Here is a 23,679-nt window from a genome sequence, read left to right on the forward strand (position 1 = left end):
TTTGAATGAGGCTCCCACCACTTCTTAGCGGTAAGACTTTGCACAAGTCTGAGCTGCTTGATTATATTAACAAAATTGGGGAAAAGCCCCCAGTGACAGTGTTGCTGTGAATTTTTAATGGGAGAAAATCTTTAAGTCGTTTAGCACAGGTTCTGGCACATAGTAAGCACGCAATGAATAATAACTATTATTACCGTTATGACCAGAACTCTGCCCCAATCTAGTCTTGCTCATCTCAGGAAACTCACCAAGTTTAGAACAAAACTCCAGGTGTCTTCCTTGTCCCAGTATTAACACTAGAGTGACGCTCCGCTAGAAATTATAACAATTTTATTGAAGGAAAAAGACAAGATAATTTCGCGAAATGGAGAATCCCAGGGGCACTCAAACAACAGGCAGCATGTGTTCTGGCTTGTGAGGACAGCAGTGAGGTATTTATCAGGCAGAACAAACAGGCAAGTGGTTTTATATCCAAGGGGATGCAGGATAAGGAAGGACAAATTTACAAGGGGTTGTCAAACTACAAACTTTCCTAACTTCGATTTCTAGCCTAACATCAGTCTCTTACTTCCCATTACAAGTTGACTAAAACAATATTTTTAAAGCAAGCTGTGTAAGCATTCCTGATGAGGGGGTTTAGTGATTGACTGTACACTGGCTCAACCTTAGTTGGAGTCCTTGAAATATAAAAGTCGACCATTTGGTTAAAAAACCCAACCCAGTGCCATCGAGTTGATTCAGACCATTTGGTTAGGAAGATGAAATCAACTCCAATGTGAAGCCTCTCGAAATGTAAACACTGCCAATCTGGCTGAGAGGAAGTGAGTTAGGGCCTAGGCATACACTGGATTAACTCTCTGAGAGCAGTTAAGATAGCAGGATTATTTACGTAAGTTCTACTCTTTGTGTCATAAGCAATTAAAACTTTCACAGGAAGCCAACTTGTCTTTTGTAGACGGCAAGGGCAAGCTTCAAACGTAGTTGCAACTTCATCTAAAACAGAATTTCACTTTGGGTCTGGGATTAACCATTTCAATCATGCCAAGCAGCCCCAATTTTAGGGTTTGTTTATTCATCCTCCTAACTGTATCCTGAATATGTCCACTGCTCAACATCTCCACTACTACCTCTGGGCCAGGTCACCATCTCTCACCTGGCAAGGGCTCCTCAGTGGTCTCTCTGCCTCCACTCTTAATGTCCTACCATCCATTGTTCACTCCTGTCCTTCTCTCCCATGATTTAAAACATTAAATTATGTCGCTCCTGCTTAAAAGCCCCAGATGGCTTTTCACTGCACTGAGAATACAGTCCTAACTCTTTAGGTGACATGATCTGTACCCTCACCTAGTATACTCCGTATCACGTTCCAGCAAACCTGGCTTCCTCTTTTTTGAATACACCAAGCTCATTCCATCCTAGGGCCTTTGTATTAGCTGTTCCCTCCACCTGCAACACTCTTCCCTCAGATCTTAATATGGGTGACTCCTTTTTAAACTCAGATATTAGGAAACCCTGGTGGCGTAGTGGTTAAGTGCTACGGCTGCTAACCAAAGGGTCGGCAGTTCGAATCCGCCAGGCACGCCTTGGAAACTATGGGGCAGTCCTACTCTGTCCATAGGGTTGCTATGAGTCAGAATTGACTCGACGGCACTGGTTTTGGTTTTTTTTGGTTTGGTATGAGTTTAAATGCCAACACTTCAGAGAGGACTTCCCTGACCAACCAATTCAAATTAGCCCCCACTGAGTCCCTTATTCTTACGCCACCCTATTTTATTGTTTCCAACCCTACCCCCCCCCACCCCCTTGTACTCACACACTGAGATGTCTGTTCCTGGAGATCATGAATCTGGTCTGTTACATTCACAGCTGTATCCCCAGCATCTTAGAACAGCTCCTGGCATAGGGTAGGAGATAAAAATTTTTTGAGTAAATGAATAGTTGTTTTGACTGTGATCTTCATGTGGCTGGCTTTTTATTCTTTGAACCTCAGCTCAAATATGCACACCACAAAGTGGCCTTCCCTGTCCCCTTCCTCCATCTCTTCATAGCACTTAGCACTATAAAAAATTATCCTATTTTATTTATCATGTATTGTCCAAAAGGTCAGCAGTTTTAATCCACCAGCTGCACCTTGGAAACCCTATGAGGCAGTTCTTCTCTGTCCTACAGGGTCACTATGAGTTAGAATCAACTCGATGGCACACAACAACAACAACAACATTCTCCCTATTAAAATATACACTCCAAGAAAGCAGGGACCTTGTCTGTTTTGTTCACTGCTGTAATCCTAGTGCCTAGTACTTTGCCAGGCACACAGTGGTGCTCAATACAAAATAATTGCTGTTGCAGAGAACTGAGGCACGGATAGGTGATGGAATTTGCCCAAGGTCACTGAGCTAGTTAACTGGTGCAGAATGGATCCTAATCCGGGTCTATTTGAATCCAAATCCCCTGCTTTTTGCATCTTGACTCTTGTAGAGTTAAGGGGAAGACAAGATTGCTGATTTCAGGAAATGCTTATTAGGGGAGAGAGGCCATGCAAAAGAGGAACTAAATTACATCGTATTATCTTATTTATCTTTGTATACCCCACAAGTACAGAGGCCATAAACAAACAAAGAAAGCAGGAAATGGCCAGAAATCATAAAATGGAGGTTCAGAGAAAGGAGTGACATATTCTGAGTGGAATCCAAAAAAGCTTCATGAAGGAGGCAACATGGCATAGCCTCGTCTGAAGCTAACAGAATTAAGGCAGTAACGCAGGGGCCTCTCCCTTCGGACTGCCTAGGTTTGAATCTTGACTCCATCTTTTATTGTGTGACCTTAAGGGTATGTTATATGGATCATAAAAAACTGTGGATAACATTGCGAAGAATGGGAATTTCAAAACACTTTATCGTGCTCATGAGGATCCCTCTCTCCCATGATTTAAAACATTAAATTAGACCAAGAGGCAGTGATTCGAAGAGAACAAGGGGAAACTGCATGGTTTAAAGTCAGGAAAGGTGTGCATCTGCATTGTATCCCTTCACTGTACTTATTCAACCTGTATGCTGAGCAGATAATCTAAGAAGCTGGACTATATGAAGAACGGGGCATAGGGATTGGAGGAAGACTCATTAACAACCTGCAGTATGCAGATGACACAACCTTGCTTACTGAAAGTGAAGAGGACTTGAAGTACTTACTGACAAAGACCAAAGGCTGCAGCCTTCAGTATGGATTACATCTCAACATAAAGAAAACAAAAATCCTCACAACTGAACCAATAAGCAATATCATGATAAAAGAAGAAAAAAATTGAAGCTGTCAAGGATTTTGTATGACTTGGATCCACAATCAATACCCATGGAAGCAGCAGTCAGGAAATCAAATGACACATTGCATTGGGCAAATCTGCTGCAAAAGACCTCTTTATAAAGTGTTGAAAAGCAAGGATGTCATTTTGAGGACTACAGTGCGCCTGACCCAATCCATGGTATTTTCAGTTGCCTCATATGCATGTGAAAGCTGGACAATAAGGAAGACTGAAGAAAAATTGATGCCTTTGGATTATGGTGTTGGTGAAGAATATTGAATATACCATGGACTGTCAGAAGAACAAACAAATATGTCTTGGAAGAAGTACAGCCAGATGTCCCTTAGAAGCAAGGATGGCAAGACTTCCTCTCACGTACTTTAGACATGTTATCAGGAGGGACCAGTCTCTGAAGAACAACATGCTTGGTAAAGTGGAAGATCAGCAAAAAAAAGGAAGAGCCTCACCGAGATGGATTGACACAGTGGCTGCAGCAATGGGCTCAAGCTTCACAAGGATTGTCAGGATGGCAGAGGACAAGGCTGTGTTTTGTTGTGTTATACCTACGGTCACTATGAGTTGCACGCGACTCGCTACCGCCGAACAATACAGGTACGAGTTTCCTCATCAGTCAAACAAATGAACTTGACTTAGAGGACTCTTGGGAAGACTAAGATAATACACATGAAGGTGTTTTACACAGCTGCCATGGTAAGTGCTCATGTAAACTGCCATAATTATTACTACAGATCAAAGCGTGCTGACCTTGCAACAGCAGCTCTTGGCCAACTACCTTTCTGCGGAGCAATAGAAAACTTCCTATTCCCTTAGGTTGGAGCCCTGGTTGCGCAGTGGTTAAAGCGCTCGGCTGCGAACTGGAAGGTCGTGGGTTCGGACCCACTGGACCCACCAGCCACTCCGGGGGAGAAAGATGTGGCAGTCAGCTTCTGTGAAGATTTATAGCCTTGGAAACCCTATGGGGCGGTTCTGCTATGCATCAGTAACAACTGGACGGCAGCAGTTTTGCTTTTTGGTAGGTTGAAAGGCGAAACACCAGAAAGGAGTCCAGTCCGGCCCCAGGTCCCAGCGTGGTGGCCTAAGCCAAGTTTCTCTCAGAGCGACTGGAAAAGCAGCCGGCCGCTCTGGCAACGCCGTCCGCCTGTTCTCGGTGGTACAAGGGCTCGCGCTTGCGCTGTGTTTGGCGGCGGTGCGCGGCAGAGGGCGAGGGGCGGGCGGGCGAGCGCGACGTGGGGCGCGGCGGCGAGTGGAGAGGCCGGCGGAGCGCGGCCTGCCTTCGCAGGTAACCGCGCGTGGGCTGGCGCCAGGGCTGGAGGGGTGGGCCGGTGGAGCTCCGGGCTGGGGTCGGGTAGGCTGCCTTCCCGCTGGCCAGGCCTCGGGTCCGCTGCGGACCCTGTCAGCAGGGGCTTCCGGTCGCGGAAGCCGGTCGTGTCGCTTGGGCAGCTCGGGTGAAGCCTCAGGGGGGCCGCCGTGGGCCTCACGCCCATCTCCCCGCCTGAAAGATCTTAAGGTGCCCCAGCGCCCCGGGGGAGCTTCTGAAGAGAGAAAGAGCCCAGCTTGTGTTTGTTTACATATTTGGTCCTCTCGAGTCCCGCAGGTAGAAGGGACCTTACAGGGTACATCTCCGCGACCTGGCTCTTTAGGGACAGGAACCCAGTACCTCAGCAAACAAAAACAACCTGTTGCCGTCGAGTCGATTCTGACTCACAGCGACCCTATAGGAAAGAGTACAACTGCCCCATAGGGTTTCCAAGGAGCGCCCGGGGGATTCCAACTAGCAGACCTTTTGGTTAGCAGCCGAGCTCTTAACCACTGCGCCATCACGGTTTCCCAGTACCTCACAGAGCAGCCTGTGTCCATTTAGGGGCGAACTAAGATCTTACTCACGTCACTTTCGTCGTCTAGTTTTACTCAGAGCGACGCTAAACCATACCCATATTCAAAAATAGCTGTAATTTACCGATCCTCACCCTTCCTTCTTTGGGGCGCACACTGTCTCTTTCCTTCGCCCTGGCCATTATATGGTGTCATGTCTAAGGCTCGTCATTCTTGTGGCTCTCCACTGGATCCACTCCTGTTTTTCAGGGGGCATCCCAAAGCTGGGTTCCCTAAGTATATTTGTAGCAACACAGTTCTCAAGTCTGGTAGACCGGAATTCTAATCCACATATGTGCCAATTAAGCACGTGAGTTTGGGCAAGCCGTTCTTTGAGCCCGTTTCCTCATATGAAAATGGGAATAATCATAGGTCCCTCCAGGTGGTTGTGAGGATGAAAGTGGGTGAAATATGAAAAATATTTAGCATGGCTTCTGGTTCATAGGAAGTACTCCATTGATGTCAATTATTTTCTTGAACAGACAGTTCCCAAAAGAAGCACAGTTTTCTTTGATACAAATGAAAAGTATAATAATAGCAATGAAGCATTTTTCATCTTATATAAGGAAAGATTTATTTAAACGATGTTAATGCTGAGGGATGGTCAGTGAAGAGGATACCCGTGGTCAAGCCATAGTATAATTTGATACAAGGGTTTTGGAAAGCAGTGGGAATGTATGTCAGGAGCTTCAGAAATGTCAGTGTTACTTCATCTTGCAAATATTAGAATTTTCCCTGGGAAATAATTCACAATGCAGGAAATATGTAGAAAGATGGTAATAAGAACAGTATTTATAATAACAAAAATGTTAAACCTTTTATTGTAGAAATTTTAACATACACAAAAGTAGAATAGGTAAATAAACCCTCACATAACCCATCACTGGGCTTCAGAAATTATCAATATTATGCCTATTTTGATTTTGTGAAAAATTTTGAACCTACTAAGTGTCTGAAAGTGGGAGAACTATTTAATAAACTAGACTACAATTATTTTAAACGATATGAAGCACTGATGATGCCATGATATGGATTTGTATATATGCCATTATCACAACTATGAAAATGTAGAGGCAAACTAACATCCGATTATGAGTAGAAAAAAGACAGAAAGTACTACAAAATATTAACTAGCTGTCATTTGGTGGTGGGACTATGGATGATTTCTCCACTTTTTAAAATAAAATACTCTGTAAAAATCATGCATTGCCGTTACAACAATGAAACAACGAACAGAATCTAAAAGTATAGCACTTGAACTAAGCACAATAGTTACAGAGAGTAAAGATGTTTTTAACTTCCCTTGATCTATTTTTGCTAGGTTTATCTAAATATCAATGGTAAATGCATTTCAGTTTAGTTTTGGCACCAACTGCAGAGGTATCAGTTTTTCTGACCCTAACCACAGGGACTTAGGTTAGATTTCACAGGCTAAGGGAACAGTCCTCCGGACTGCCAAGTCAGCCCAAGACTTCAGGTTCCAGCCACAAGGTCAGGGGTTCCTAGCCACCCAAACTTCTGACCAGCTGACTGCAAATGCTTGGGTTCCCACTATCCCCTCAGATTTGATAACTTGCTAGAATGATTCACAGAACTCAGGAGAGCACCGTATTTAAGATTACAGTTTTATTATAAGCAAAAAGGATACAAAAGAAGAGATACAGGGTAAGGCCCGGGAGGGTCCCAGATGCAGAGCTTCCATGTTCCCAGGGATGTGTTAGCCTCCTGGTGCACAGATGTCCTTAGGAAGCTCACACGAGTTTCAGTGTCCAGAGTTTTTATTGGGGTTTCGTAACAGAGGCATGATTGATCAAATCACTGGCCATGTAATTGAATTCAATCTCAAGCTCACTTCCTCTCCCCATAAGTCCAGCTGATATCGCAGGTGGGTCTTTTTGGAATGGCCAGCCCCCACCACGGGTCATCTCGTTTATATAAACTGTCCTGTGTGGTCTGGTGCCCTCCATAAATAACAAAGGCATTCGAAGGTTTTAGAGGTTATCTCCCAAGAACTAGGGACAGAGACCAAATTCCCTGGGTAAAATAACCCTTCACTCCACAGTTTGCAGTGGCCTTCTTGACCGCCCCGTCATGTTAGTATTGAGCTTCTACCATCAGCTAACACCTCCAAATCTTTAACCAACTGTGCTCTATATGTAAATGATTTAACTTTGTGGACGTCCCCCTCAGGGTAGAACAAGATTTCCAGTAATGGAATGAATCTTTTCCCCAGGCCTTCTTTTCACCTGCCCCGATAGCCAGGATCCAATTCATACCTCACACGTTTATTCACTCTTCCTAAAACTGCCATTTCTGAGTATACAAGTGAGATAATTTTGTCTTAATCACAAAATTTTTCTTGCTCAAATAATCTGTAATGCTATCTAACCAGCAAACTCTTCTGATACAGTACGTTGAAAAACAGCTAAGGGAATGCTCATCTCCCAAGAAAATGTATAAATGAGTTTTGTTTTGAATCAGTTTGTGAAGAAACTTGTTTCCTAGGTATGCAAAGAAGCCTTCTCCCACAGATGTCCTTAGAGATAATATGGATCAGTCCGGAGTTCTCCTGTGGGTGAAAGCAGAACCCTTTATAGTGGGCGCCTTGCAGATGCCCCCGCCGTCCAAGTTCAGCCTTCATTACCTCAGGAAGATATCTGCCTATGTGCGAACCCGGGCCTCAGAGGGAGCTTACCCACGCCTCTACTGGTCTACGTGGAGGCGCATCGCATGTGGGAAGTTGCAGTTGCCTAAGGACCTGGCGTGGCTTTACTTTGAAGTATTTGATAGTCTCGTGGTGAGGACACCGGAGGAGCGCCTGGAATGGTCTGAGGTTATATCCAACTGCACATCTGAGGATGAAGTTGAAAAGCAGAGAAATCAGGTATAGATTTCTGAGTATAGGGGTGTGGGTGTTTAATTATTTTAGGAAATAAGCTGTTAATCTTTGTACTGGGAGCCTGGTGGCACAGTAGCGAAGTGCTCTGCTGCTAACCGAAAGGTCGGCGTTTAAAATCCACCAGCCACTCTGAGGGAGAAAGATGTGGCAGTCTACTTCCATGAAGATTTACAGCCTTGGAAACCCTGTGGGGCAGTTCTGTGCTGTCCTGTAGGGTTGCTCTGAGTCAGAATCGACCTGACAGCAATGGGTTTGGTTTTTTAAAAATCTTTGTACTATCTGTATAATTTGTGGTTTTAGGTTAATGACCGTTGTGACCCCAAAGCACCATTTCAATCTTAACACTTCCAGTTTGGCGGTATTTAATGAATTAATCTTTATTCTCCTTACTCCCAAAGCGATAATGTTGTAGGAACTCTGTAATTGAAAGAGGGAAATATCTTCACTGATATTTAAAATATTTTAGGGTGAGTACTTATGAACCACTAACCTGTTATAGTCAGGGTGCCTGATTATTTTCAAATGAGTATCTGCTGCATGCTGGGATTGAAAGATGATCAGGACAGCACTCTGCTCTCATGGAGCTTACAGACTAGGTGGGGAGGCTGGTGTGTTAAAAATACTACTTAATAGTGTGATATGTATAATAATAAAAGTATCCATAAGGTACAGAAATTAAATGGAGAACCATTCATTCTGGTAATCAGGAAAGGCTCCACAGAGGAGGTCTGTTAATCAGGATAGGCTAATTACGGTAACAAACAATCTCAGCATTTTGGCGGCTCTGCACAACAATAATTTATTTCTCATTCATGGAGCAATCCAGCACAGGTGCTCCTGGTTTTAATGAATCTCTGGGCTGCTGTTTTCTGTGTGATGATTTAGGGATTCAGGCTCCTATCTTTTGGTGTTACTGTTAGTCAGTTTTGCTGCAGTAAAGAACAAACAAAAATGCAGTGACTTATAGCACCAAAGGTTTATTTCTTGTTCGTGGTGCATGTAGGATGCACTTCAGCTATGGCTTTGTTCCAGGCTGTTGCTTAGCTCTATGTGTCTTCTCGTTTGAAGGGACCCATGCTGAAGAAAGAGCCCCTCTGTAGGTCATGCCTGTTCTTGTGACAGAGAAGAACAGCAGAAACTCATGATGCCTCTTAAAGCTTCTGCTCAGATGGAACGTAAACTACTACTTTCATTCCATTAGCTAAAGCTTTGTCACATGACTAAGTCTAAAGTCAATGAGATGGGAAGGTAAATTCCCCTCTCCAGATATAAGGCAAGTTCCACAGCCACTGACAGAGCCATATTAGCCTCTTGGAGGATGGGGAAGTGAGCCATTGTAAATAATAATACCATCTTCCCCAGCTATTGCCACTGGGGCCTTAAGAGTCCTTTGCTTCCATTTCTTTTGGGTGAGTTTTGTGGGCTAGGCCTGAAGGTGGTATCTATAAATCTACCCACATTCAATTGACTGTAACTCAGTCATATTATATCTAACTGCAAGGGAGACTGGGAAAAGTAATCTAACTCTGTGCCCAGGAAGACTGTAAAAGGTGTTTAATTGTCTTCTAGCCAGTCTCTGCCACATGAGGTACTATATAAACAAGGTTTTGGAAATTGAAAAGAAGCTTGGCAAGAGGGGAAGGGCATTATAGTTATTCATTAATCAAACATTTGTTGAGTACCTGCTACGTGCTGGGTCCACTACCCATCTGTCAGTTTGTCATGCTGTGGTGGCTTGTGTGTTGCTGTGATGGTGGACAGGTTTCAGCAGAGCTTCCAGACTAAGAAGAAAGGCCTGATGATCTACTAAAAATTAGCGAATGAAAATCCTATGGATCACAATAGACTATTTTCCATTATAGTGCTGGAAGGTGAGCCCTATAGGTTGGAAGGGACTACAGAAGCCACAAAACTGGACTCAGACACACTGAAGATGGTACAGGACCAGGCAGTATTTCATTTTATTATACATGGGGTCGCCATGAGTTGAAGCTGACTTGACAGCAACTAACAACAACAGTGTGCCAGTTACAGAGTGGGTGTGTAGATACAGAAATAAATAGAACCTACGAAGCTCCAGATTTTTTGAGTGCTTACTATGGCCAGATTCTGTGCTAGTTCCTAAGAATATAAACGTGGGGAAGACATGGATCTTACAGTCTCATGAGGAAGCAAGCATATGAAGGAATGGTGATAATATAACAACTAATTGTTAAAATGGAAATATGTACAAAATCAAGGAAGTGAGAGAGAGTAAGGTGTTTTTAGGGTCTAAAAATAGTTGGATGTTTTCGGGACAGGAGAGACAGTGGAGTGAAGAGGTGGGCCTGAAGGTAGAAATGTGGTGGTGTTAGGTGCCGTCGAGTCGATTTTGACTCATAGCAACCCCATGTGACAGAGTAGAACTGTCCCGTGGGGCATTCCTATAGAAATGTAGGAGGAGTCAAATCATGACATCGACTGCTGTGCTAAGAAATCTGGGCTTCATTTTATAGCTAGGTTCTAATATAGCTTGGAGAGTTTTTAATTGAGGTAGAACCCAACCCAGTGCCGTCGAGTCAATTCCGACTCACAGCGACCCCATAGGGCAGAGTAGAACTGCCCCATAGAGTTTCCAAGGAGCTCTTGGTAGATTCGAACTGCCAGCTCTTTGGTTAGCAGCCATAGCACTTAACCACTATGCCACCAGGGTTTCCTGGTAGAGACCTAAGTAAATTTATACTTTAAGATAAGATATTCTAGTGGGTGTCTGGAGGTGAATTGTTGAGGTTTGTGGGGGCAGGGCAGAGAGACGAGGAGGGTAAGAAATCCTTAACAAAATATAAGCAAATAGAATTCTGCGATATATAAAAAGAATTACATATCGTGACCAAGTGGAGTTTATTCCAGGGATCCCAGTCTGGTTCAGTATTCAAAAACCAATGTAATTCACCATATTAAGAGACTAAAGAAGAAGAATGTAATGATCTTATCAATTGATGCAGAAGAAGTATTTGACAAAATTCAACTCCCGCTCATGATAAAAACTCTCAGAAAAACTAGGAATAGCGGGGAACTTCCTCAACTTGATAAAGAGCATCCATGAAAAAACCTACACCTAGTATTAATTGTGAAAGACTCAGTGTTTTCCTCCAGTATCAGGGACAGGACAAGGATGTCTGCTCACCACTTTTATTCAACATAGTGCTAGAAGTTCTAGCCAATGCAATAAGGCAAAAAAAGGGAGAGGGGGGAAAAAAAAAAAAAGGCATACAGGCCAGAAAGGAAGAAATGAAATCCCTCTTTCCACATGACATGGTTATTTATGTAGGAAATCTACGAAAAACCCTACTAGAACTATTGAGTTCAGCAAAATTGCAAGTTACAAGATAAACAGAAAAATTAATTGTGTTTCTACAGACTAGCAATGAACATACAGACATTGAAATTAAAAATACAACACTATCACAATTGCTAAAATAAATGAAAATACTTAGGTGTGAATCTAACAAAACATATATAAGACCGTACACTGAAATCTACGCAACGCTGATGAAAGAAATCAATGGAGACATACTGTGTTTATGGATTGGAAGACTCAAAATACTAAAGATGTCAGTACTCTCTAAACTGATGCATAGGTTTAATGCAGTTCCTATAAAAATACCAGCATTTTTTTTTCTTTTGGTAGATATAGACAAGGTTATTCTAAAATTTATATGGGAAGCAAAGGGACAAGAATAACTAAAACATTTTTGAGAAAGAAAATAATTGAATCTTCCCAATTTCAAGATTTACTACATAGCTACAGTAATTAAGCATATGGTATGGGCAGAGGAATAGAAACATAGATCAGTGAAACAGGATAGAGAACCCAGAAATAGACCGAGACATCAATGCCCAATTGATTTTTTACAAAGGTACAGAAGCAGTAAAGATAGCCTTTTTGTATGTTTGTGTATTTTAAGATAGCCTCTTAAATAAATGGTGCAATTGGACATTCATAGACAAAAAATGAGCTTCAACCTATGACTCACACCTAATGCAAAAATTAAGTAAAACTGGATCAGGGACTTAAATGTAAAACATAAAACTATAAAAATTTTATAAAAAAATACAGGAGAAAATCTTCTTGGCCCAGGGCTAGGCAAAAAGTTCTTAGAGTTGACACCAAAAGCATGATCCTTAAAAGGAAAAATTGAATAATTGGACTTTATCAAAATTAAATCTTTTGCTCTGTGTAAGACCCTGTTAAGAGGATGAAAAGAAGCTATAGAGGGGGAGAGATTATTTGCAAAGCATGTATTTGACAAAAGACTAGGACCTAGAATATATAAGTCTTAAAACTCAACACTTAAAAAATAATCCTACCCGAATATGGGTAAAAGATATTTTACCAGAGAAAATATGGACATGGCAAATAAGCACATGAAAAGAAGTTCAATATCATTAGTCTTTAGGGAAATGCAAATTAAAACCATGATGAAACATCACTATATCCCTATCAAAAATGGCAAAAATAAAGGGATTACATTAATTGTTGGCGAGGGTGTGGAGAAAGTGATCGCTCACACATCGTTGGTGGGAATGTAAAATGGTACACTCTGGAAAACATTTTGGCAGTTTCCTAACAATCTAAACTCGTGACTACTACGGAACACAACAGTTGCATTCCTGGGCATTTGTCCCAGAGAAATGAAAACTTAATGTTCACGCAAAGACTTTTTTACATGAAATTTTTTAGCAGCTTTATTCCAATGGCCAATAACTGGATACACTCATATGTCCTTCAGTGGGTGAATGGTTAAACAAACCATGGCACATCCGTACCATGGGATACTACTCAACAATAAAAAATAATGAACTGTTGATACATACAGTGACTTGGATTAATCTCCAGAGAATTACGCTGAGTGAATAAAAGCCAATCCCAAAAGGTTACGTAGCATATAAGTCCATTTATATAACATTGTTGAAATGACAAGTTGTGGAGATGGAAAACAGGTAAGTGGTTTTCAAGGGTAAAGGAGGGGTGAAGGATGGAGGAAAGTGAATGTGGCTATGAAAGGCCACCATGAGGGTCCTTGTGTGGATGGAAATGTTCTGTACTTTAACTGTATCAGTGTCCTGGGTGTGATAGTCTAGGATAGCTTTCTGAAGGTTACATGGAATCTTTGTATTATTCTTCACAACTGTGTGGAAAAAATAGATACCACAAAATAAAAAAATTTAAGAAAGTAAAAATAAAAAATACAGCGTCGGAGGGGCAACACGTCCTAAGCTGATTGAATAGATCTGAGGTGGCTCCTGAGAATCTGTATTTTTAGGTTCCTGAGGTGATAATGCTTTTTATCCAGGTAGCGTTGGGGTAAATATAGCCTAACTTCTTTGTAGTACAGTAGACCCAGATGGATTACACCACTTTTTTTGCCACTCGTATACCCAGCCCTGGTGGCACAGTTTGAATCAACCAGCAGCTTCTTGGAAACGCTATGGGGCAGTTCTACTCTGTCCAGCGGGTCACCATGAGTAGAAATTGACTCCATGGCAACAGGTTTGGTTTTTGGGTTTATACATGCATAGGAAAGGGTATGTGAGGATAATCATGAACTTCAAATGGTGAGCTTCAAACCGTGCCCATCCTCAACTAAGAAATCAGTTATAAACAACTCTTGGACCAGAAATTGTTTTTAGTTAAAGAGCCCTTTGAAAATTTGATGAAAATGAGACCCTCACCACAAAATGTGCATACTCGGAAAAAATTGCATACAATTTCAGGGGTTTCACTGATAGGCCTGTGAACCTTCGGTTAAACCAACCCCAATGTCCTAACTAAATTTCCTTCTTCCATCTATTCATTTATTTATTCAAAGTAAGGTTTGTTTGTTTTCTTTAAACTTTTAAACTTCTGAAATAATGTACTTTAACAAAGCATGTACTTCGTCGTTTCCCCTTCGTCAGTTTTGGGAGAGAATTTTTATGGCCATAGATTCTCTGCAGCTTTCTGGGAAGGTAGTGGACTCAGTTCAGTTGACTTCAGGAGTTCCTATATATGAGCACCAGAGTCTACTGTATCTTCTCAGTTGTGGACTAGTAATTGTGGTTTCAGGAGATGTGCTGATAATTTCTTCCCTTCTTGGACAGCTTTCTGTGGACAGCCTGCAGTTTCTCCTCTTCTTGTACATACAGCAGTTAAACAAGGTCTCCCTGAGGACGTCTTTGATTGGAGAAGAGTGGCCTAGTCCCAGAAACCGATCCCAGTCTCCCGACCTGACTGAAAAATCCAGTTGTCATAATAAGGTACTGCTTAAATCTTCTTCTATGAAAGGGGCCATTTGTAAGGAAGATAGCTCATCTTCATCAGAAATTATCTTGGTGTTCTATATACAAGCATTGATTTGATTACCTTTTTTTAATTATAAAACAAAATCAGTGTGTTTAATCTTAATCAGTGGTTTCAGTTGCTTCATGGACCCAAAAATCACATGATTTTTGGGCAAATCACTCTTGCAAGCATTCCCCTTTTTTCCACATGCTGATGGATTTGAATCTGCTTGTTTAACAGGATAAATGAGAGGATGTAGTGTTTGCAAAGTCTATTGAAATCTACTGAAAAAATTTTGTATAAAAATACCTTCTCGTATTGCCTCCTCATGCTTAAGTAATTATATCTAATGTGGCCACCCAGTAGCTAAATTTAACTGTTTCACATTGTGAGTTTTGGAAAATGTCTCATTGTTTCTTTCCTTCCTTTTTTATAAAGAAAATGTTTTACCTGTTTTTATGAAAGTATTTTGAAAAAATTTAAGTGAAATGTAGCTCTCAGTATTTACTATCATGCACAGGTCCTTTAAAAATGTTCAGAGGCTTAAAAAAAATCCTCTTCATTATTTGGCATTTTTATAACCTCCTTTTTAATAAATCTGCCTTCCCATACATTTCATTTGCTACACCCTCCAGGTTCTGCTTCTGAGTCGTCTTCTCACACTTTTTCCTGCATCTCTCTCCTCCTGGCCCTTACATGCCCCTCTTCCCCTGGGATTCTGCCAGTGGTATTCTTTGCTCCTCCCTTGACATCCATATTCAACATAATTCTTTCTGTTCCCATGACTTCATAGACCTCAGTGACTCTTAAGTTGTTCTCCATCCTAGAGTTCTTGCCTCATATTTACCTCTTGACATAAATGCCCTATCTGTACCTTAAATTCAGAATGTCCAAGTCCGGATTGCAGGCTCTCTACACAGGAGGCTCCTGCTGAATGGGTACTGTTAAGAGATTGTGTTTTGAACGAAGGCAGCCTGCAGTCAGATCTGGCTGTGCCACCTAATAGCCATGTGATTTTAGGCAAGTCAGTTACCTTCTCTAAGCCTTGTTCATCTCTAAATGGGGTAATAGTGCCTATTTCTGAATGGCTGTGAAATTCCATAACATACTAGCATAGGGCTTGTTGCACAGTAAACACCAGTAAGTGGTGACTGGTTTGTGCTATATCATGACCCCTCCCAACAACTGATTAGAACTGGGAGGGGGCCAGCCCGTTCCTTGGTGTGCATTTGACACTAGCCCAATTTGAAATGATGACCTGGGACAGTTAGTGTCCCCAGGGACTTAAGAAGTTACCAGTTGGTGAGGGTGCTTGAGCTGAAAGCTCCCATAGCATTGGGACCAAATTTGCCACTGTGCATCATAAACAAGGAGCCCTGGTGACACAGTGGTTAAGAGCTTGGCTGCTAAACAAAAGGTCAGTAGTCTGAATCCACCAGTCGCTCCTTGGAAACCTTGTGGGGCAGTTCTACTCTATCCTGTAGGGTTGCTATGAGTTGGAATCGACTCTGTGGCAATGGTTTATCAGAAGTGACCTGGGGTTATGAGGGGTTAGAAACTCTGAGATAACCAGCCAAACACAGGATGCTTGTCATTCAAGGAAAAGAAGAGAATTGCACAGACATGCAGAGCAACACTGGCCCATGAGAGAACCAGGCTCAGATGCTCTCCAGGTCTTATGAGGCCTGCCTATACTTCAGTTTGGGAGTCTACTGTGTATCCCTATGAGTAAACCCTCCTTTCACTTAATTTGTATTCTTTATGCCATGAGCATTACACCAGCCACCCAAGAGCTCTCTCTCACCACCCATACCCAGTTGTCAAGTCTTACTGATTCTGCCTCCAAAATAACTCTTAACCTTGTCCCTTTTCTTTCTCTTATACAGATCCTAGTGACTTTTTTGCCTTGATTTTTGTAATTAGGCCCCAACTAGTCACTCTATTAGTCTACATTCCACCTGCCGTGCTGAACTTTGTAAAAAGTCAAAACAAAAAACCAAACGCACTGCTGTCAAGTTAATTCTCACTTATAGTGACCCTATAGGACAGAATAGAATGGCCTCATAGGGTTCCCAAAGCCATAATCTTGACACATCTTTAATTAATTTTAGGAATTATTGTATTGTGTATGGATACAATTTTAGGAATTATTGTATGATGGATACAGTTACTGGATTGTATCTATCACCTATTTAAACTCTTGTCAGTGAATCCTCATTGTCAATGTTATTTTCAAACTGTACCCTGTGGACCTTCCTCAGGGCCTGCTAGGAGGGAGGCGGGTGTAGCACGAGGGAGGAAGAGGAGGTGAGCTGTGGACCACTCTACTTTGACCCGTTTTCTTTGGCATCCAAATGAGAGTTTATTAAAAAGGAAAAAAAAAAGTATAGCTATTTAAAAAATAGTTTGAAAATTCCCAGCACACACAAAATAAAATGCATTTGTTTTAGTATTTCATACAAGGCCTTTGATGATTGGTTCCTGCCTACCGTTTTACTTCAGCTGCCACTCCTCAGTGTGCTTCCTACAAATTGCCGTTGAGTTGACTCTGATTCATGATGACCGCATTTGTGTCAGAGAGCAGTGCTCCATAGGGTCTTCAATGGCTGATTTTTTGGAAGTAGATCTCCAGGCCTTTCTTCTGAGGCATCTCTGGGTGGACTTGAACTTCAATTTTTTGACGAGCAGCTGAGTGTATTAGCCGTTTGCACCACGCAGGGGCTCCATGCTTCCCACGCCCCACCCAAAACCCAGCTCTCTGCACACAGCAGGTATTTTCACTCCTCTGGGTCTTTGCATATGCTGTTCTGTATGCCTACAGTGCCTGTTTGTCCTTACCTGTTTGCATAACTACCAACATCAATCAAGGATCTGTTCACACATCGTGTCACTGTGAAGGTTTTTTTTTTTAGATGGAGTTAGTTGTTCCCCTCATGTGCATAGAACATCTTTTACCCGTCTCTGCTATAGGTCTAATCTCATCATGTTGTACTTATTTGTTTATATTGTCTTCTCCCTAAGTAGACTCTGAGTTTTTTGAGGACAGGGTCCATGTCTTACTCAGTTTTTCAGTTTGCGTATTTATCACTTGACACCGCTCATACCACATAGGAGGTCCTCAAAAAAAAAAAATACCTGTCAAACGAATGAGTGAAAGCTTATTCCCAAAGTTATAATTTCTCTTAAATCCAGTCACTGTGAGGTCAGTTGTCTTGTTTCAACCAGTAGAATTGGAAATTCCTTCTTTAAATATAGAAGACAAACAGAGAAGCCCAGTGCTTCACAAGTTGAATGAATGTATGCAGTGGTTATTTTTATATTTGATCTGAAACTTACGCAGTATTTATTAGCTGCGTGACCTTGGGCAAGTTTCTTAACCTTTCTGTATCTTCTTTTCCTCATCTGTAAAATGGGGATGCTAATGGCATCTATTTTAGGATTGTTTTAGGATTAAATATGTTAACATATATACAATACTTAGTACTTGACATACCCTAAGGGTTAGCTATTAGTACTGCTTTTGAATTAGCTAAGGTAGAGAAAGCCTATATATACCTGTCACACATACAAAAAAAAAACTCCGCAAACTTTATAAGATTTATGTGGCTACCTTTTTTTTTTTTGAGACAAGGCTAAGTGTAAAAACAAAATAGTTAAAATGTAAACGCTTCAGGTCTTGTAGAATCCCTTTGTTCTGTTGAGAGTGCGTTCTTTTGCTTTCTAGAACTGGAATGATTATAGTCACCAAGCTTTCATCTGCGACCACCTGTCAGACCTCCTTGAGCTGCTTTTGGAGCCGGAACAACTCACCGCATCCTTCCATTCGACCCACAGCAGTCTTGTCTCTCGTGAAGCTGTTGTGGCGCTCAGCTTCCTCATTGAAGGTACAGTGAGCGGAGCCAGGAAGATCTATCCATTTCATGAGCTTGCACTGTGGCAGCCGCTGCATGCAGAGAGTGGCTTCTCGAAGATCTCCAAGACCTTCTCTTTCTACAAGCTGGAAGCCTGGGTGAGAGCCTGCTTAACTGGGAATCCATTTGGTACATCTGCTTGTCTCAAGTCAGGAAAGAAATTGGCTTGGGCTCACCAAGGTATTTTTTAATTTTTTAATGCTTATTAAATTGATGACAAATTAAGGAACCTAATGTTTCCTGGTGTATTAATGATCACATATCTTCTGTAACCTAAAGAAAATAATTGCTACTTTTGAAGAGAAAAAGAGAGTATCTTTTTTTTATTATTATTTATGGTGCTGTAAGTGAAAGTTTACAAATCAAGTCAGTCTCTCATACAAAAACGTATACACACCTTGCTATATACTTCTAGCTGCTCTCCCCCTAATGAGACAACACCCTCCTCCTCCCCACCCTGTGTTCCCCGTGTCCGTTCAACCAGCTCCTGTCCGCTTCTGCCTTCTCATCTCCCCTCCAGACAGGAGCTGCCCACATAGTCTCATGTGTCTACTTGATTCAAGAAGCTCACTCCTCACCAGTATCATTTTCTATCCCATAGTCCAGTGCAATCCCTGCTTGAGGAGTTGGCTTTGGGAATAGTTCCAGTCTTGGGCTAACAGAAGGTCTTGGGACCATGACCCCCGAGGTCATTCTAGTCTCAGTCAGGCCATTAAGTCTGGTCTTTTTATGAGAATTTGAGGTCTGCATCCCACTGCTCTGCTCCGTTAGGGGGAGTAGCTCTCTTTTGTATGTGACTTTTTTTCTCAAGGCAGCAACAATCTCAGAGTTGATTTGTTTGTTAGGGTCCTTTTGGTTGCAGTTAACAGAAACACCAAACTGTAGTTAGTTTTCTCTTTGCTCTGAGTCTCTCTCTTCCTCACTCTCATACACCCACTTGCTTGAGGCTGTCCTATTTTTTGTGCAACACAGCAGAGCTTGGCCATCCCACAGAGCAACCTCAGAGAGTTGGTGTATAGATGGGGCCTTTTTTAGCTACGTAGACACAAGCAGACTAGATGCTTCTAAACTGGAAATTTACGGTAGAGACAACCTGGCTTTGATTGCAGCAGGTATCTATTCCTGGTAGTTCAGCTATGGCTGAAGGGGTAGGTCCCGGTGATATGTGGCTGCTTGGGGTCTGGGTGTAGGATTTAAGAGAAGAGGCTTTGGGTGCACATCTCAGTAGGTAGCCTCACTGAAGGCAAGCGACAGACAAAATTAATGGGGGAGAAAACTGCACTAGGATATATTACTGTAACATCTGAATTTCAAAGATAAAGAAAAAATATGTTCCATAGAAATGTTTAAAAGAATTAATTTTGTATCAGAATTTTCATAATACTAAAAAAACAGAAGATGGTTGGACAGCATTTTTAGACTCTTCAGCAAAAAAAAAAAGTATTGTGATCCAAGAATTCTGTATCCCACCAAAGTATTGGTCTAGTATAAGAGCAAAAACTCTCAGATATATTAATATATAGTAGATACTAGATCATTCTTGATGTTGATGAAGGAATATAGGTTCAGGTAAGTTCCTGAAAGTTCTTAGGGTAGGCACTAGTAGGATAATAAAGGCTATCTAACCCATGGAAGCAGCCGTCAAGAAATCAAATGACATATTGCATTGGGCAAATCTGCTGCAAAAGACCTCTTAAAGTGTTGAAAAGCAAAGGATGTCACTTTGAGGACTAAGGTGTGACTGACCCAAGCCATGCTGTTTTCAGTCACCTCATATGCATGCAAAAGCTAGATAATGAATAAAGAAAACAAAAGAAGAATTGACGCCTTTGCATTATGGTGTTGGCGAAGAATATCGAATATACCATGGACTGCAAAAAGAATGAACAAGCCTGCCTTGGAAGAAGTACAGCCAGGGCGCTTCTTGGAAATGAGGCTGGCCAGACTTCATCTCACGAACTTTGGACATGTTATCAGGAGGGACCAGTCCCTGGAGAAAGGCATCATGCTGGTAAGGTAGAGGGTCAGCAAAAGAGAGGAAGACCTGCAACGAGATGGGTTGACACAGTGGCTACAACACAGCAACGATTGTGAGGATGGCTCAGGACAGGGAAGTGTTTCATTCTGTTGTACGTAGATGGGGTCCCTGTGAGTTAGAAGTGACTCAACAGCATCGATAGCAACAACTTAATTTGAAGGATAGACATGAAAAAGCTTAGATTTATAGGCAATTTTGAATGGATTATAGGCTTCTAATTATGAAATATTGCAAACATACAGCAAAGTATAGTGAATAGTATAGCAAATACCTTGTTACCCAACAGCCAGATTTAACTTTTTTCCCCTCACATGCGTCCAATTTTAGATGTTTCCATGTCAACACAAATAAGCTCATATGGTTGTTTTTCATTGATTTGAAGCTGATCTCATTTATTATATGTTTTCTTAAATAGTTGAAGGGACGACCAAAAGAGCTAAGATTGCTTGTAATACTCATGTGGCCCCTAGGATGCACCGCTTGGTAGTGATGAGCCAGGTTTACAAGCAGACATTGGCCAAGAGCTCAGATACTCTGGTGGGGGCGCACATAAAGATTCATCGGTGCAACGAGTCTTTCATCTACCTGCTGTCTCCCTTACGGTAAGCACAGTCCTCACAGCACACCGACACCTTGACCTTTTCTTGGCACTGGGATCGATCCTTTTTTTTGCCATCTGAGAACAGTATTTTAGTGACATGTTGTTTATCTAATTCTCATTCGGAGGAATTCCCTTCATCTTTTCATTTTTCAGATCTGTGACAATTGAGAAGTGCAGGAACAGCACCTTTGTCCTGGGCCCTGTACAGACGGCTCTTCACCTCCACGGCTGTGACAATGTTAAAGCCATTGCTGTCTGCCATCGCTTGTCCCTCTCTTCCACGACAGGTTGTGTCTTTCATATGCTGACGCCTACACGCCCACTTATTCTCTCTGGTAACCAGGCAGTAACTTTCGCCCCTTTTCATACCCATTACCCAATGCTGGAGGACCACATGGCCAGGACCGGCCTTGCCACAGTGCCTAACTATTGGGATAGTCCGATGGTTGTGTGCGGAGAGAGCAGCGACACCAGCGTCTTCCGGCTCTTACCTCCTTGTGAGTTCTATGTATTTATTATTCCCTTTGAAATGGAAGGGGACACCACAGAGATACCTGGGGGCCTTCCACCTGCATACCAGAAAGCGCTGGGTCAAAGAGAACAGAAGATACAAATCTGGCAGAAAACCGTGAAGGAGGCTCGCTTGACAAAGTGAGTATTTTCTAGAAGCAATTGTCTTTTTGTGAAACTCCGTGGGAAAACAAACTAATCTGTATATTTTTATAGCTGTGGTAATGCAATTAGATGTATACAGAGAGACACACACTGTGTGTGTACGTACATATATCTATACGGTGTCTTTTGTTAAGGCTTGGATTTCAGGTCAGTGTGCTAGGCAAAGTTTGGCTGGGGGATGGGAATGGGTGATACTTAAGTATTAGACCCCTTTCTTTAAGGAGCTTAATTTTAGTTGGCAGATACAAGACTGACGTAAACGAAATGACATATAGAATGTGCCACATAATCCAGCACCTAAATGGACGAGTTTTAGTTGTTAACATACTTCTCTGCACTATAGTAGTGGTTGTGCATCCGAATCCTCCAAGGAGCTTGGTAAAAATACAGTTCCCCAGCTCTACCACACCACAGACTTACTGGGTCAGAATCTCCAAGGGCAGATTCCTGATGCGGCCAAAGGACCAATGGCAGTTTTTAATAAAAGTCTTCCCTAGGCCATGGTAAATGTAAGAAATAAGTACAGTGTGTTTAAATAAAGCTGAATTAAGTCTAGTTAAAATATTGTCTTTTATTCTGAGATTATTTCCTTCCTACTTTTGGGGTACTACACTACCTTATTTTTAATAACATGGTTGTGGTTTATTATGTCTACTCCACAATTTTATTTGAAGGATACTGGCCTTTGAACTCAAAAGCCAGGAACCCCCTATATGGTTTATGGAGATTCTGTGGATATCACTGTGGATAGTCAGGGAGGATTTATGGAGGAAACAGAATTTGTCGGACCTCGAACAATGAGCAGAGTTTAGACAGGAGGTGAGGACTGGGAAGTAGAAGCAGACCTTGGGTATCCTGGAAATCAATCACTGAAGTAGGATGCTGGGTACGGAGCTAATGGGGTTTAGGGTTGGGTGGGTAGATTGGGCTGAATTATGTAGACTCCTGAATGCCAGGCAGTGAAAGTTACACAGCAGGAGCCATTTAAAGGGCTTTGAGCAATGGAATGCAGGCCAGAAAGTCGTGTTTCATTTATTCAGAAGCATTTGTAAAATGCCTACTACGTGTAAGCCACTGTTTTAGATGCTGGGGCAGATCGCAGAATGCGTAAGGCAGTGTGGTTGGCGCATAAGAAAATCCTCTGGTTAGAGAGATTTGAAAGAGGAAGTAGAGTGCCTTTACAATAGCCCAGACTTGAGGTGCCGAGAAACTGCACTAGAGTGGAGAGAAAGGGGGCGGACACCAGGAATACTCTGACAAGGAGGCCAGGCTGGGTGCCAGATTTCATGAAGACGGCAAGAAAATCAAAGATGACTCCAAAAATTGGAGCTCAGTTTAGAAACTTTTGATTAATCAGTTGTCTTCTGGACAGAATAGCATATCCAGCTTAAAAGTAGGAGATGCTCAGAGTAAGTAATTACTCTTGCACAAGTATTTTGGTATTTTAGCAAGTTTTATTTGTTAGAGATGTTAGAAAAGGAAAACAAGAAACGTTATAGTGCCCAAAGATGAAGGGAGGGTAGCTCCTTCTGTAGCATTCCCCATCTGAGACCTGGAGCTAGTTTGAGTAAAGAGTATCAGGTTCTTTTTGGAGGCCTTTTTTTTTTATATGAAAGGTCATATGTCCTCATAACACCTTTTTATGGCTTTTTTTCTTACGACTTAGAAAAATTCTAATGTTTGGATTCTGTTTTCATGATGTTAGCCTTTTCTGTTTTGCTTTGTTTTCCCCTGGTTGTCATTATCTTGGAGAGTAGCGGCCATTCCAAAATGTTTCTATTTCAGGTGATCCAGAACTGCTGTTTGATATATGAACAGAAATGCTTATTTTAATTAAGTCTCTAAGTTTGGTTAGGTTTTGTCAAGTTTAGTCTTATTCTTTGGATAGTTGTGTCTGTATCGTCGTGGGAAGCCTTAGATTCAGACTCAGGAGTGAATATTGATCATGTCACTTACTGTTTGACACCAAGTGTGTCGTTTAACCTCTCTGCCTCTTAATTTTTCATATATAAAGTATGTTTTCCACCGCATTAGATTGATGTGAAGATTTAATCAGATAG

General features: G+C 41.8%; 1 protein-coding gene across 10 annotated transcripts in view; it reads left to right on the forward strand.

Moving 5' to 3' along the window:
* Positions 1–4,532: 4,532 nt before the first annotated feature.
* Positions 4,533–23,679, forward strand: part of TBCCD1 (TBCC domain containing 1) — a 33,864-nt gene continuing 14,717 nt past the window's right edge. For 7 of the 10 annotated variants that reach the window (XR_010319385.1, XR_010319404.1, XR_002786491.2 and 4 more), the window contains exons 1-6: positions 4,533–4,598; positions 7,697–8,075; positions 14,214–14,369; positions 18,119–18,485; positions 20,759–20,945; positions 21,098–21,595. Coding sequence is in view for 6 of the 10 variants with exons in the window: in XM_003412906.4 (XP_003412954.2) it covers positions 7,740–8,075; positions 14,214–14,369; positions 18,119–18,485; positions 20,759–20,945; positions 21,098–21,595 (1,544 nt within the window). In the remaining 4 variants the exon portion in view is untranslated. The remainder of the gene's footprint in view (positions 4,599–7,696; positions 8,076–14,213; positions 14,370–18,118; positions 18,486–20,758; positions 20,946–21,097; positions 21,596–23,679) is intronic. The other 3 variants (XM_023551568.2, XM_010592833.3, XM_023551569.2) reach the window with 1 other exon arrangement.

Source organism: Loxodonta africana, chromosome 1 (genome assembly GCF_030014295.1).
Source record: "Loxodonta africana isolate mLoxAfr1 chromosome 1, mLoxAfr1.hap2, whole genome shotgun sequence".
In the NCBI taxonomy this organism is placed as follows: domain Eukaryota; kingdom Metazoa; phylum Chordata; class Mammalia; order Proboscidea; family Elephantidae; genus Loxodonta; species Loxodonta africana.